General features: G+C 34.3%; 1 protein-coding gene across 1 annotated transcript in view; it reads left to right on the forward strand.

Moving 5' to 3' along the window:
- si:dkey-96l17.6 (kinesin-like protein KIN-14E) overlaps positions 1-13,693 on the forward strand; it is a 31,640-nt gene extending 17,947 nt beyond the window's left edge. Inside the window, exons 4-23 of the mRNA XM_038287252.1 lie at positions 4,488-4,589; positions 5,006-5,115; positions 6,259-6,351; positions 6,427-6,549; positions 6,730-6,822; positions 6,912-6,972; positions 7,062-7,192; positions 7,493-7,669; positions 7,774-7,937; positions 8,063-8,169; positions 8,593-8,699; positions 9,294-9,393; positions 9,500-9,692; positions 9,761-9,941; positions 11,269-11,506; positions 11,722-11,882; positions 12,782-12,886; positions 12,992-13,089; positions 13,177-13,255; positions 13,384-13,693. Of these exons, the coding sequence (XP_038143180.1) occupies positions 4,488-4,589; positions 5,006-5,115; positions 6,259-6,351; positions 6,427-6,549; positions 6,730-6,822; positions 6,912-6,972; positions 7,062-7,192; positions 7,493-7,669; positions 7,774-7,937; positions 8,063-8,169; positions 8,593-8,699; positions 9,294-9,393; positions 9,500-9,692; positions 9,761-9,941; positions 11,269-11,506; positions 11,722-11,882; positions 12,782-12,886; positions 12,992-13,089; positions 13,177-13,255; positions 13,384-13,434 (2,474 nt within the window). The 3' untranslated portion in view covers positions 13,435-13,693. The remainder of the gene's footprint in view (positions 1-4,487; positions 4,590-5,005; positions 5,116-6,258; positions 6,352-6,426; positions 6,550-6,729; positions 6,823-6,911; positions 6,973-7,061; positions 7,193-7,492; positions 7,670-7,773; positions 7,938-8,062; positions 8,170-8,592; positions 8,700-9,293; positions 9,394-9,499; positions 9,693-9,760; positions 9,942-11,268; positions 11,507-11,721; positions 11,883-12,781; positions 12,887-12,991; positions 13,090-13,176; positions 13,256-13,383) is intronic.
- The last annotated feature ends 2,508 nt before the right edge of the window (positions 13,694-16,201 follow it).

Consider the following 16,201-nt stretch of genomic DNA (forward strand, 5'->3'; position numbering starts at 1 on the left):
CAATACCTTGAGATTTACATGCTTTGGTTTATCTCATATATATATAAAAAAAAGGAAATTCTGTGGATGCAATGTAAAAACTGTGAAAATGTGTCATTGGTGTCATTTTGTTTCTTTCATGTCCTTAATTAACTAATTATTAACATATCACCTATGTAAAATCAACATTAAAATGACTCCGATGAAATCTAGTATTTTGAGGGCAAAGGGCTGTTCAAAATCAGAGAAAACATCTGAGGAGTTACGTTTATTACATATCAACATAACTCTTAGAAATTCAAACACATTTTAAACAAATACTAAGGAATTCACAGGAGTTAGTTTTTAATATTCTTTTGATGATAAAACTGAAAACATACCAGCTTCTTAGAGATTTTAATTTCTGACAATTTTCTCTACTTTCACAAGAAGTGAGGTATTTATTGTAAACATGGATTACATTTTTTATTTTTTTTTTATTTTTTGTCAGTACTTGTTTGGGGTTGACGCAGAATCATTTTATCACTTTCAAACTCATTATTAATTAGCAGCAGCACGTTTAAGTTCTCCATTCTGCAAATACTATAGTGTTAAATGATCTGTTTAAAAAAGTTAAACCTGACATGAGCACTTCTTTAGCATCTTGAATGATTTCTCTGTATTTTTACTTAAAATAATTGAAAAAAGAATCCTGAAAAAGTAATACTGATAAATAATTCTTTTACAGTTTAAATGGGACATTTTGCAGTAGCTATTCAATAGCATATACTGTACGAGGTTACACATGGCGAGGTAAGGTTTTCTTAAATGTTCTGACTATGAAGAAAAGTTCTAAGAAAAAAAGTAGTGAAAAAATACATTGTATGTGAAGGAGTCAGCCTTAGTCTGCACTTGAACCCGTTGAATTATGACTGGAATGTGAAGATAATGATAAGAGCGCACTAACACACCACTGAAGAACTGTGTTTTAATATTTAAATTAAGAGGAACTCTAAGAAAAAAAGGACAAAAGGACATATATATATATATATATATATATATATATATATATATATATATATATATATATATATATATATATATATATATATATATATATATATATATATATATATAGATATAGATATAGATATATATAATCATATATGTATATTTATGTATACATATATATAATCATATATGTATATTTTGTTAAAACAGATATAATATTTTGTATGTCTTCTTCCCAAACAGGCTCTATGGTTATAACCTGTAATCACTTTATCCAGTTGGATCATCTGAATGTTGTTTTCTGTCTCAGTTGCCTGGGAAACAACCATCAAGTCAACTGAGGAGCCTGTGCTGCCCACTCAGGCTAGTCATATCCCAGCAGAAGATCAGGGCTTGAAAAACCTACCTGGCAGTGTAGCTGAGTTAAAGGAAGAGAGGCCGGGTCCAAGCTTTTGCACTTCCCAGTTGCAGCAGTACAGAAACAACATACCAGGTCAGACTTTTGATCTCATTCAGCTTTGCTCTAGTTTCAGTCTTTGGGGTTCACCTTCTGTCTGCTCTGGAGCTAAGGTCTCAGCTGCATTTCCACATTATATGATCTTTCTCTCAGATTCCTGACATGATTTCTGTTTTTCTACTGAAAGGTGTTTCTGAGAAGAAAGTAACTGCATGACGACACGCCTTGATTCCTGTACCAGAAAACAAAGAGGGGATGGGATGGGAATGTGAGATAGAGAGTGATGAAAGACTCAAAGTATGCTACTTGGTGGAGATATTCAGTGTTTTAAATTTAAGCAAAAAACATAAACGGCAACTAACATTTTTGTTGATATGAAAATTAAATACTGCTCTTTTCTGTGTACCATTATGAGAAATGTAAATCACGTTTTAACTGCACACACTATAACACACTGTTATTATGAAACTGTACAATTAATCTCAAATAAAATGTGATCATCTTGAAATGTATGTGTTTATTCTTTTTCTCAGATTGAACTAATAAAACGACTATAAATGTTTCACAAGACAATGCAACCATAAAGTAGAGGTTGCTTTGCAGTACTAAAACACTAAATAAATGTATCATAATAACTTCAGTTAGCTTGTAAAACGGAGGTAATAACCAGGAAATAAGGGCAAAAAGTCCTTTACCAGGGCTTATGTATGACTGGAAGTCTAATGGCAAGGTTCAATTCATCGCCACATTATTGGATATTTGTCTCTGAATTTTTCCTAAAAAAAAGAGAAGTGTTCATGTTCATAATTGGTTAAACTAATTTATTTTCACAAAAATATGTTTTCACACACAATGCTAGTCAGAATAGAATACAATAGAATAGAATAGATCCCTTTATTGTCCCACAATGGGGAAATTGGGGTGCTACAGCAGCAGCAAACTGTTATTGCAGATGCGGTCACACAAGGTGAACCTTAAAAAAGTTTATAAAAGTAACAAATAAGAAAATAAAACACTAAAGTATTGTAAAGTTCAGTGTTTTTATTATATAAATACTCTGTATCTGGAGAATAAAAAAATCAATATACAGTTGTGGCCATTTTAACAGTAATGGATTAGGGGGAAATATCAGTAACACCAGAGATGTGCAAAAAAGAACAGAACCATGTTATTTAACTAAGACAGAAACTGTGCAAAAATAAGAATTGATAAAACAACTTAAGATTGTTGGGAACAGAGATTAGTTATAAAGTATTACAGCTTCTGGGATGAAGGATCTGTGATAACGTTCCCTGGTGCATTTCGGGTGCAGCAGTCTGTCACTGAAGGAGCTCTCCATTTCAGCAAGAAAACATGCATGGGGTGGGAGACATTACCCAACAGAAATGTTTGTCATTTTGTATTTGTATTTTATTTTATTTAACTTTGCTTAAACTGTTCTGTGGTCCACTAAAGTTCAGCTTATTTTATTTCTGATTCACAAAAAACATCTCAAGGCAATATTCAAAAGAAAACTTCCAAATCATATATACAAAGATAAAGAATTGATCTGATCCTGTTTTAAAGACAGATGATTCAAGTTGATCATTACTGTATTTTATTATTGTTGCAAAAAACAAGTTTTGTAAATGGAAATCTGAAAACAATGCAATCAAGATATGAAACTTTAAAAAACAAAAACAAGCTTTTTTTTCAGAAGGAACTTTGCTGTATTCTAAGTTTAATTTTCCTTTTTTTATTTTTTTTCTGTTGATTTTTTTTTTTCAGAAGGAACTTTGCTGTATTCTAAGTTAAATTTTCCTTCTTTTATTTTTTTTTTCAGTTAATTTTTTTTCAGATTTCCCTTTTTAAGATTAAGTCTTATCATTTGCATTCTTTTTTTAAACTGCTTTTCACATGCATCTTTACTTCAAATGCAATACAAACATTTACTCTTGACTGTACAAATGTTATTGCTATTGCCATGCAGGCCAATAAAAATGTGTCTTCATTTGTCACTCTGTAGGAAACTTGACCATGAAAATTGAAGCGAAATTCAATTTGAAAAATAATAAAAAAAATAAAAATAAATGTTTAAAAAAAATAGAAGAGAAAATTTGAGAAAACCGGATGTTACTCCCACAACCTTCTTTTAATTATAGGTTTTTCAAGGTTTCCTTTCTTGATTGCATTATTATTGTTGTTGTTTTTTAAATTTACATTTACATACATGTTCTTTGTTTGCAACAATAATGGAACAAAATTCGCTCAATAGTTAATAAATGATGTAGTCAAATTCTGTTTACTATTAATATATTATGTTAAAATAGACACAAAATAGTCAGAAAATTAACAAAAGACATAATATGCTATCAGTTATTGCAAATAGTATACAGGCTGATACTATTGGAAAAAAAAAGTCTGGAAAAATGTTAAAGCACATTTTGGATCAAACACTGTTAAAGTGCTTTGCAAATCAACAAGCTACATTTTTTTACAGATTATTCTTGGCGACATATTTTAAGGTCATTCAGTCTGGATGGACTTTTCTGTGAATAATAATTTTGATGTCTTGCCTTCGGTTCTCTGTGAGATTTAGGTCTGACCTTTGATTGAACCAATGTAATGCATGAATGGGCCTTGCTCTAAACCACATGTTATCCAGCCTATCAAAGCTATCTATCCAGCCTTCAAGAGCAAAAATTGTCTATCATGTCATAAAGTAAAGGCATGTGTCCTATTAAAGGGTACAAAGTGGCTAAAACTGCAAAATAAAGGGGTTTAAAGTCATAATACCGTTGCAGTAATGATGAAGTCAAATGTTAAATTTATATGCCAGCAACCAGCCCCAGACTTTATGATGTATTTAATAAGCTTGACCCCAGTTGTATTACCAATCTGGCTGCAGTTTTAAAGTTTGTTTCCTGCTGAAAGATGAACCACAGCATGATTCTGCCACCATCATGTTTCACCATATAGATATATAGCCTATTCCTGTTGATGCACTATGATATCTTCTCTGTCTTTTTGTCCCTCAACTCTTTGTGTTTGTTGCAACAACCCCCGCCCTGTCCTGCACAAGACATTTATCATCACAAAAATGTATGGACGAGGAGGTGGGCTGCGTTTAGACGCTGGATTGGTGCAGACAGGAGGAAACGAAACGGACGAGACGTCATCGCAGGTGTATAGAAAAATAATAATATGAGGTGTGGGTATCAGTGAAGGAGGGTTTGAGGAACTATTTTAGATATATGCTTTCAATAAAAGTAATTTACATGAAAAAAAATCAACATTTTTTATTTTCATCAAAGATTAAAAAAATCAAGGGACACAAATGATAAATTTGCCCATATTGGCCTACTTCTAACATATTGCTATGATATGAAATCCTATTTTTCAACTGTTCAGAGCTAAAGAGACAGAAAATGTTCTTTCTTTGAAATTTAATTTACTGGATTTGGACCGAATGAAAACTGAAGCAGAGTATAAGTACTGTAAAATTTGAGGACCAAGACACCATAGATGGCTGATGAGTGGTTGATTTTGGACAAAAATTTGAGGGGGTTGCTTAAATCTTCCCTATTTACTTTTATGCAGGGTCATCAGAATCCCAGCTGGGATTTAGCAGTGATGCCAGAGAAGCTGAGAGCTCACAGCACCTCAAGATTGACATCCCCTATGAGTCGGCAGAGCTCTGCATCGCTCAGGTAAAGTAGCAGTGCAGGAAAAACAAGTAGAGCTTTCATACAGGCTGAGCTTTTTTATTTCTTACATCCATAAGTGGGTATTCATATGATTTTATGTAATAGATTAACTCCAAGAACCAAATTATAGTGGAAAAGCATTTTTTTCCCAATATTTTATAAAATATATAAAAATGGGAGCCTTTGTCTTAAGCTCTGTTTTGTCTAATACCACAACATTAAATCAGCTGTCTGTAAAGTTCACCTTAATAACAGTGTACTGGTATTGAGAAAAAATAAATCTCTGCTATAACAGTACAGATTATAATTTTTAATAACACTGAACAAATTGTGCTTAAACACAAATCAGTGGTTTAGTGTTGGATTAATTCTTAGAACTATGTCCCAAGTTTAAACACGTCAGGGACTTTGGCGCCACTGCAAACGACTTGGGTCGTTTTGCAAAAAAGGATGGGAAAATTCCTGTTTTTGAATTAGCAAACTTAAAAGAAGGCTACAATTAAAGACTTTTAACTGCAGATGAAGGTGGCTCGATTTTCTTACCCAGGGGCCATAAAGTAAATTTGGCCCTATCTTTAGTTTTATATATATATATATATATATATATATATATATATATATATATATATATATATATATATATATATATATATATATATATATATATATATATATATATATATATATATATATATATATATATATATATATAAGAAATAAATGAACATCCTTTGCTGCACAGTTTTGAACTATTCTTTATTTGGCTATGAGAAAAAAATCCAACAAATACATTAATGTTCAGGATTTAAACAACATAATGTAAAAAAAAAAAAAAAGGAGCATACATATCTACAAGACTAACTATAACTAACGCAAATTAAAATGAACACATACCAAAAAAAAAAATTTCATTTGCATCTCCTTAAAGGATTCATTGCTGAAAGTCAGGCAAACATCATGACGTCTTTGTGCAGTTGTTCAACTGTGAGCACATGGGTAAAAACAATGAAGCTACAGTCAGATGTGCTGTGTTTTTTTCTTACTCACACTCACATGGTTGCCCTCAAGACGCTACCTTGAAGACAGGCGGTCAAAGATGAAGTTTTGTATATTTGGGCTTACTTGCAACATATTGTGCACAAACAGATTGTTGAGGACATGAAAGTAATGAAGAAAAGGCATCTGCAAACAGTACAGGAACTAGAGGCGAATTTCCAGACCAAAACTCAGGAATCACAGGTGAAAAAAGTAGAAAGTAGCATTTATCTGTAAAATTAAACTTAATCACCAATGAAGTTCTGCATGTGTTAGCAGGAATGGATCAAGCAAAAAGTCACATTTCACTATCAGAACAAACTGAATACCCTGAGGAGATTCTTGGAGGTCTATCGTAACAATGTGGAAAAGAAGAAAGCCGACTGGGAGAAGAAAGTCACAGTCAGTCATAAGTTTTCAAACCTTCCTTTTACTCTTGCAGCCTTTCCTTTTTGTGTTTCTAAAGCAAACATTTAAAATCACTAATCATTATTTCTGTGCACACGTGGCTGAAAAGTAGAGGATATAACTCCAGTGTGCTGTATACACAGCAAACAGTCTGAGTCACATTGTGTGCTACAGGAGCTGACTGCTCAGAATGAGCAGCTGCTGGTGGAGCAGAGAGCAGAGAGGAGAAGATGGAAAGAAGAGGCCCTACAATGGCAGGAAGAAAAGGCAGGCTTTAAAACTTTTAAACCACAGCACACTCTAGTGGTAATATTGGAGAAGAGCAGAAATCAACTAAAATTTACAATTGCTTTCAGAGCAAGATGCTGGAGCTGTTCTCCAGCAGGCTGGATATCATGCACTGCCACCAGGCCTCCAGTGAGTAAAGCAGCATTTAGAGACTTACAAAACAAAAATAATGCTAAACTTGCATCTTTTTTCAATTGTCTGCATGCTAATTTAAACAGCATTGCATGAGCTGCAGATGGCCAGACAAGAAATTGGGCAAGTTCAAGAAATGTTGACAGTTTCATCATCACAGGAGCCACATGAATCAGCAGAGGAGGAGCAAGGGTCAGTTAACAAAGAACAAACTATGGTGGGTTGGATCATCAGCGGAATGACAAGATTATTTTATTATTTCAACGCATAAGTTTTATTCTTCATATGAGAGATTAAAAAAAAAAATACTTTAAGTGGAATACCTCGGTCCAGCCATCACAAATGTGGTTTAAAAAAAAACTCAATGAAGGTTTTCATGTGGCCTAGCGATTGCTTATTTAGCTATTAAATTAGATAATCATTTAAATTTTATATTTAAGTTATTTATTTTGGATAGTTTGTCTAATTGTGATCTGAATCCTAGAGTGAGTTATTGCCACTCTCCATCTGTGCTCAGACATGCGCTGTCTCTGATCAGCCACTGGAGGGAGCTAATGCCCGGTTGGAGGAGCTTAAGGAGAGCCTGTATCAGAAGGAAAGGGAGATCACTGAGTTGCTGGAAGCAGAGAGGAGCCCCATCCCTCCTATCCCACAGCCACACTGCAGCATCCTGCTCCCCATTGTCATAACCAAGGTGTTATTTCAACAATGTGCAGAAAAACTGTCATCAAGCTATTGCTCAAATGTTCAACTTCATAATTACTGTCTTGATACTTAAAAAAAAACATTTTCCTCAAGGCCCATGAAATCACTAGTGCAGTGGCTGAGTCAAGAGCTCTTTTGGACCAAATGATTGAAGACAATCAGGTCGCTCTGGCTGAAGCCCGGGAAAAACTGCGTCTGCACCGTCAAAGCACTAAAGAAGACAGCAATGATAAAGAAAGGCCCTCCAATCAAGAGGGGTTAGAGATCATTGATAGTGTGCATAAAGCTAACATGGCTTTCCATATGCTGAAATCATTGAATACATACTTTCAGTGAGCAAAATGATCAGAAATGCAGTTTTTTGTTTTCCTTTACCTTGCAGATCAGATGGGTCAAGTTTGTCTTTTCTTCAAGAGGCAGTGAGGGAGTGTGAGGTCTGTCAAATTGCTTTGGATTGCCTCAGAACTGGAGAAAGCCCTGTTTTGAATGGTGAGTTCAAATCTAAGATCCACGGGATGTACATACATTTAAAATAGCCTTAATGGTCAAAACACTGATCATATAATCTACCAGAGTTTGACTAAGAAAAGAGGTGTATCAATTTGCAAATTAACTTTGATAGACTTTGATTCATGTTTCCAAATTATGGGTCCGCAGCAAGTATTTGTAAAAAAAAATAAATTTCCCATCCGCTGTTTCTTGTAAACGAGCCAACCAATTTAAACACATCAACTATCAGTAGAAAACAGACAATGAATGAAACCAATCCTCTATTGAACTAGCATCTTAAGTTTAATTCTAAAATTGTGATTACATTATTCTTACAAACACAGCAAATCATCAATTTTAAATTTCTTCTCTGAGAAATTGTGCAAACCTTTTATTTAAGTTTGAAATGTCCTCGCTGCTCAGATTGTGAAATGTCTGAACTGGAGGACCTTGTGGGACAAGAGACACTTTCAACCTCACAAAGGTCCATAAAAGTTGTTGGCCATCAACTTCTCCTGCTGCAGGATCAGGTAGGTGTTTATTTAAAAACCCCACAATGACATAAGTCCTCATTTCCAGAACTGTATGTAGATTACGCAGTTATGGGCCTCTAGACTAGAGACTGTTATGGGCTTTATGTGGATGGGTTTCTTTTATGCTTTTAAATTACAACAGATTGAATGCTACAAAAAACAGATACTAAGCATTTTGCTCCAAATCCACCCATTTATACCTCCTTAATCCTTGCAGGGTTATCAAATAGAATAGAATCATTTTTAATGTGTGGCAACAACAGCACACTAATTCAAAACATGGTGGTAAAGTTTAAAATAAAATAAAAACAAATAAAGTTTAAAAGGAAAATCTTATTCTTCAGAATTAAATGTTTAGTTTTGGGGCTTAATGGTTGGGTTAAATTTAAGGCTATAAGATTTTCTTTTTAGGCTGTCTCTAAGTACTTATTTACTATTTTACGGATGGGCTTTTAAAGTAGACCCTACAGGCTACTGCTTACTGAAGTAATGCTGGAAATGTATCCTAACTATTTAAAGTAAGAGTTTTTTAAATGCACATTTCATCATCAACCTCCCCAGATTTCCATGAGCTTTTTCATTGTGTTTTAGTTGAAGCGAGAAAAGGAAGAGAAAAAGAAAGTGATTGAGAATTACACAACAGAAAGGGCAATGAGGAAAAAATATTACAACATGGTGGAAGAAATGAAAGGTACACAAATATTATCCACTTGACATCGGTTTTGACTCAGCAATAAAAATAAAAAAATTAAATTGATTCTATTTCTCTATCTATACTTCTGTTTGATCCCGACCAGGTAAAATCAGGGTGTTCTGTCGAATCCGTCCAGTGTACCGCAGTGAAGCCACACAGGGTGGGGCCATTGTGGTGGATAAATTAGATGATTACTCTGTTTCCGTGGAAACTCCCCGTGGGCCCAGAGAGTTTCAGTTTGATAAAGTGTTCAGTGCAGAGGCCTCTCAGGAAGACTTGTTTCAGGATGTAAACAGGTGAAACGATGCAGACACCAAATAAAGTTCTGTCTGGACTGACTTACAGCTTTGTTCCTCCCCAACAGGCTGATGCAGTCAGTCATCGATGGCTTCAATGTTTGTATCTTTGCCTATGGCCAGACAGGCTCAGGGAAAACCTTTACCATGGTTGGGGACAAAGATCAGAAGAACCCTGGGATTATGCCTAGATCGTTTAACGCCATATTTAACATCATGCAGGAGAACACCTCTAAATTTGACTTCAAGGTATTATCGGCTTCCCATTGCTCCCTCCTGTTTTTCTTTCCCTCCAGTTGTGGTGCCTCTTAATCCCAGAGGAGGGTAGAGTACCCCAAAATTGTACTTAAATATAAGTAGAACTACTTCATCATATTTTTACTCAAACAAATGGAGAAAAAAAAACAAAAATAATTTACGACTTCACTCAAGCAATAGTCAAAATGTTTTTTGTGCAACGCTAACCAATACTGATCTACTTACAGTGTTATTTATGACCATAACATCTAACTTAATATTTTAAAATTGTGTAAAGCTTTATAACATATAAAGTTCCTTTGAAACAGAAGTGTCAAAAGTATTAATGTTTATTACTTAAGTACAAGTATAAATCCTACTGTTTAATAAAATACTTTTGTAAAAGTTCAGAGTATTAACTTAAGCTTTTTACTAAGTTAAAATGTAAAAGTAAAAGACTACTTTAAGTATAAAAGTAATTCAGGAAAAAATGTTACAGACAGATTCTTCAAACGTTATAATGTTTATAATCAAAGGAATATTTTTCCACAATTCTTAATGATAACTTCCTTATACTTAAATTTCTTAGTTTTATAACTAATGACAAGAGTGTCAAATTTAACTTTGCATCATCTTCATGGAATATTTAATCTGGATTGTGGCGACCAACAAGTTGATGCAGCACTGATTCCAACCAAAAGAAATGAATTGTCTGGATGAAACAATTTTTTTTTTATGTTGTTTATTTTTATTTAAAATACCAACAGGCCCTAGCAAAAAAAAAAAAAAAATAAATACTTAAATGAAACAAAACTAACAAGTATATTTTTAAAATGTAAGGAAACTAGAGATAACTGCATGAAATATAAGTAGTAGAAGTAAAAAGCTGTCTTATGAAATAACTACTCCAGTAAAGTATCGATAGCCAAAATTTCTACTTAAGTAAAGTAATGAAGTATTTGTACTTTATAAATAAACCTCTGCTTTCAAAATATGATGTCTGACGAGTAAGATAAGAAGAAATTAAAAATAAAACAAACTGTTAGACAATCAGTTGTTACACTGTAGCTACAAAACCATTTTAGGTGGAAGAAACAAAACATATTTTTAATATGTTTTATTATAAAACTTATGACTTCAATATTTGCAGTATGGTATATATATATAGGTTAGAATAGTTACAACGGAAAGAGTAACCAGGAATTTTAAGAAAGTAAGAGTAGTGATTCCCTTATCATATTTTTACTCAAGCAGAGTTAAAAAGTACAATGTAGTAAAACGACTCCTAACAGTCAATTTTCTTCTAAATGTAACTGAGTTCATTTCCTCCTTTCCTCAGGTTTCCGCCTATATGCTGGAGCTGTACAACGACAGGCTGCAGGACCTCTTTGTGAGCCAGACGGGTGAGGCCCATGCCCAAACACAACCCCATGGCCCGACTAGGCGGGTGGAGATCAAACGGAACAGAAAGGGGGTTGTGTTTGCCCAAGGAGCAGAGACAAAGGAGGCTTCCAGTGCCCAGGAGCTTTATGCACTGTTCCAGCAGGCTTGTGCCAACCGACACATCTCCGCCACCAGTGAGTGTCACCCAGTTCAAACCAGGCTTGGATTAATTCTTTAAGCTGCAGTTTGTGAATGACAGCACCATATGCCATTATTGACCTGATGAGAAGAAAAAACATCAATTTGGTTGAGTGCATTAATAGCATATTATTAACTCAGAACAAGGCTGCGTCACATTTCCAAACTAACAGTATTTGTTGTTGGTTTTCGTATTGCTGCTGTTGTCAAGAGATGAATGTGGAGAGTTCCCGCTCTCATCTTATTGTTGGCATCATGGTGGAAAGCAGGAATCTGACTAATGGGAGTGTGAACTCAGGAAAGCTAAGCCTTGTCGACCTGGCAGGGAGTGAAAGGGCAGCAAAGACCGGTGCCAAGGACCACCAGCTTAAGGTGTGCTTATTTGTTACAATGCAAAGTACCTAGGTTTAAGGTTTACACATTGTACACAAACTGTAATTATGATTTTAGGAAATAATAATAATGCTAAATGTGGAGTGGGGTGAATTAACACTCATCATGCCCCACCCCAGAATGAGCTAGAACTTATTTTAGTAGGTTTTAAGTTGTGCAATAGTCTTTCTACTTTCAGACAGTAGATTAAGCATAATCTCTGTGGAAAAAAACAAAATAAAACCGAAGGCTTTAAAAATAAAAGTAGAATCTAACCTTGCATTATTCTTCTCCACAGGTTTATCTCTCACCTGTCTACTGCATTTCTTGGCATTTGTGTTATTAATCAATTTTCATAGCAAACCTTTAATTTTGGTTCTTTTTTTTTTATCTATCATTTTTATCTTTTTTATGTAATTATCTTATTTTATTGATTCACTTTTATTCTCTTTAATTATTTGTTTTGAATATGCCACTACAATGTACATTTAGTTTCTTTTTTTTCTTGTGTACAGCACTTTGAATGATCTTGCATCTGTGCTATATAAATAGGCTTGCCTTGTCTTTACAGAACAGCAACATTGATTAATTTCAAGAGACTCAACTGAACTGTAACTTGTTAGTTGACCAATAATGGGCTTTCTGAAGATAACAGAATTTGACAGAATTTTATTTTGAAGTATCAAATCAAAGAAGATTGAATATCAATGTGAAACTTTTTCAGTTATTAATAGTAGACTAATCAAGAATGCCTCTTGATTATGCATAATCAAATTAAAATATTGTACGTTTGGGGGTCTGCAGGGGTTTGCAAGTTACTTTATATCTAAAATGAAATATCAAAACAATTCCAGCCTAAAAATGTAAATTTGAACAATGTGCTATTTCACTTTTTGCAGGAGGCAAACTCGATCAACAAGTCTCTGAGTGCCTTGGGTGATGTGATCTCTGCTTTGTCTGCAGAGCTGCCGCATGTACCGTACAGGAACAGCAAGCTAACACAGGTGTTGTTCCAAGACTGCAAATGATATAAGAAATATGCAGTAAACTATAACCTGATAAAAATGAAAAATGCTCCTGGATAATTGTCTCTTCTACATATTTCTCAGGTTATGCAGGACTCTTTGGGTGGAAACGCCAAAACCCTCATGATTGTCAACATCTCCCCATCAGAACACAACCTTGAGGAAACTATCACTTCCCTCATGTAAGAATTAGACACAGAAGACAATTATTTATGTACTGAGCTGGAAACTATCCTAATAGTGACATTTGAACCGGATGGACCTTTCAGTTATGCAACCAGAGTGAAGGCCATAACTAACAACGCTCAGAGAAATGTGGACAGTAAAGAGATCGCCCAGCTGAAGGAGGTGTGTCCATTTTTAATATGTAATGCATTCATATAAATCCCTCCTGAAAGTGAGTAAAAAAAAAAAAGCATGTAAGACTAAACAGTTGATTGGACTTCAAGCTGTTTTCTTATCTCTGTTTCTCAAAGGTGATCATGAAGCTGAAATCTGGACAGACAGTGGAAGAGGTGGATGTCTGAGGGATGCGGAGCTGCATGTTGTGTTTTGTGTCATGTTTTAATCTTTCATTAAAATCTATATTCATTTTCAATACTGGATAAAGATCACAATGCTGGAAAATAACATTTGTTTTATTGGAGGATTGCAGAGTATTTGTAAATGGATACTGATGAATGGAGCTAAATCAATAAATGTCCTTTAATTCACTATGTGTCTAAAAAAACATGCAAAGAATTTGTACTTCAAAGCACAATCCAGTGTAAGTAAAAATTCAATGCAAAAAGCAGATGTTCTGTTGGATTTTTCAGCAGACTGAAAGTTCTGAATGGGTTTACTATTTTTTTTCTTTAATGGCAAATCAATTCTGTTTATTTATATAGCATGTCTTCACAACATGTCACCTCAAGAAACTTTACAGTCTATCTAGGAAAGAACCAGTTAAGCAGACAAGCTCTGAGCTGGATTCAAGCCAAAGAGTTAAACCACATACAGTTAGTCCCAGTAGAAGCAGAACCTATAGTTGTCTAGTTGAGAAAAAGGACTACACACTGAAAAATATGCCTAAATATCATCTCTAACAAAAAGTATTGATGATAAAAGCCCAACTGATATTTCTCTCCAGCATGGTGCCACTGCCAAACAGGAACTGACCAGATGAAGCTAGTGAGATGAGACAAAGTAGAGAAATGAAGTTGGGGAGGACTTTAACAAATACTGTAGAATGGGAGAATAGAAACAGAATGAAACACAATAATATGGATATAATATGCAATGATATGCAGAATCACATGGAGAACCGGTGAGTTTTAACATTTTATTCACAAAAAGTAACAAGAATCTAGAAGTGGAGAACTGCAGGAAGTTAGTCAAACTTTCTGATTGTTCTCAGGCAAGAAAGCAGACTGATCAGGAAGGAGCTGGTTGTGAAATCTGAGGTTGTTACTTGCAAGAGACTTTGTGCTGGAGAGCAAGCAGGTGATGAAGATTGAGAACAAACAAGTAAGACCTTTTCCATGAAGCTGGCAGATTAAATGAGTTTCACTAGTTGTCTGGAACAAGATCAGAGTCCAAATTAAAATTTCTACAAAGATATTCTTGGTGTAGGTCTTGGGCTGGAATACCATAAGGGGTAATCATCCATCAAAGAATGATAATTCACCTCCTTATGTACGCGCTTGTCATCTTGATTGAGATGTGTTTCAGGTGTGTAACATCAGGGGCGGCCCAGCCACCAGCAAAGATCCTCTCTGTAACAGGAAGCTCACTCACACCAGAAAATCAGCAAAATTAACTTTTGTGTTTATTTTAAATAATGCTAAACCTTTTATTTTTGCTTCACATGTTCAATACATTATTGATTTAGATACATTTTAATACCCTGTACAGATTTTATATGTACCTTATATGTTGATAATAAAATTAATTGTTTTCACATTTTCTAAAAAAAATACAAATAAAAAAAAGTCCCTTGTTTTACTCTGAAATGCTCTACAAATCTTGTCTTTATGGAAGAGTGGCAAGAAAGTGACTGGAAATTCTGATTGCAGTTTGCCACAAGCTATGTTTGAGAAACAGCAAACGTGTGTAAAAAGCACCCAGGTGAGATGAGAACAACATAAAAACCTTTTAAGCCTATATATACAGTACAATACTATGTATGTACTGCAAACAAACCTGAACAACAATGCTTATGTTGGGACATAGTGGTGGCAACATCATGCTGAGTAGAGGCATTTCTTAAACAGAAAGAGGAAAACTGGTCAGACTAAATCGGAAGATTGAAGGTGAAAAATGCAAATAATGACACTAAATATTCTGTAAAGCTAAAAGGGAATGGCTTAGATGAAAGGATATTTATGTTAAACTGAGAATATGTGGAAAGACTTAAACGTTTTTCTCCAATGGAAAAAAAAACAGGTATATTTTTGCAAGCCACGTTATTTCCATATTTTATTTTGTTTTTAATTTCTTTATAGATTGATGTTTGTTTTTGTCCAATTTCAAAAGCTGTCTGCTTTCAAAATATTTGCTGTTAGGATAAAATTTTAGATCTGAGTTTGGACTTTTTTTTTATTGTTTTTCAAACTGTAACTGGGCCCAATCATAATTGTCAGGCTCTCCTAATTTGTGACATACATCCTTCAAGTGGTCTATTTCGTATGGCAGCACAGAGGCATCATTTCTAACCTTGCGTGCTACATTTTGTTGGCTGCTTTGGATCAGTGGCCAATCAGCACACGCTGGGGTTGATTTGTTATTCTTGATGAGTTTAAATTGCACTGTTAGTCAGTCGGCTAGAGCAAAGGAATGGACAAAGCCACAGTGATCAACAAAGAACATGGAGGGGGTAGATCACTAAAATAAGAGCTGCGTAACATCCTCTTAGGTTTTTTTTTTTTAGTTTGCTTTGCCATTTTGTGAAGGAGGAAAAAAAATCCCTTTATTTACAGTGGCTTGCAAAACAAATAATTTCAGATTGTATTTACATTTCAGCCTATAAACTCTAATGTATTCTGTCTGTGTTTCATTTAAAAGACCAACACATAACAGAGCATTATCATGTGGAAAAAACTACATGCATTGTTTAATTATTGCTTTCAAGGTTGTCAAAACTGTGATATGCACATGCATTTACCCTAACTCATTTATTATTTTGTGTATTCAACATTTGTTACTTCAGTTATAAGTTCTTTGATACATCCATCATATTTGTATACTAGGAACTATAAATTATTCATTAAAAACAGCTCAAGCTCATTCAAATCAAATGCAGAATATCTCTGAATA

Source organism: Cyprinodon tularosa, unplaced genomic scaffold (assembly GCF_016077235.1).
Source record: "Cyprinodon tularosa strain WSP-4 unplaced genomic scaffold, ASM1607723v1 ctg238, whole genome shotgun sequence".
NCBI classification, from domain to species: Eukaryota; Metazoa; Chordata; class Actinopteri; order Cyprinodontiformes; family Cyprinodontidae; genus Cyprinodon; species Cyprinodon tularosa.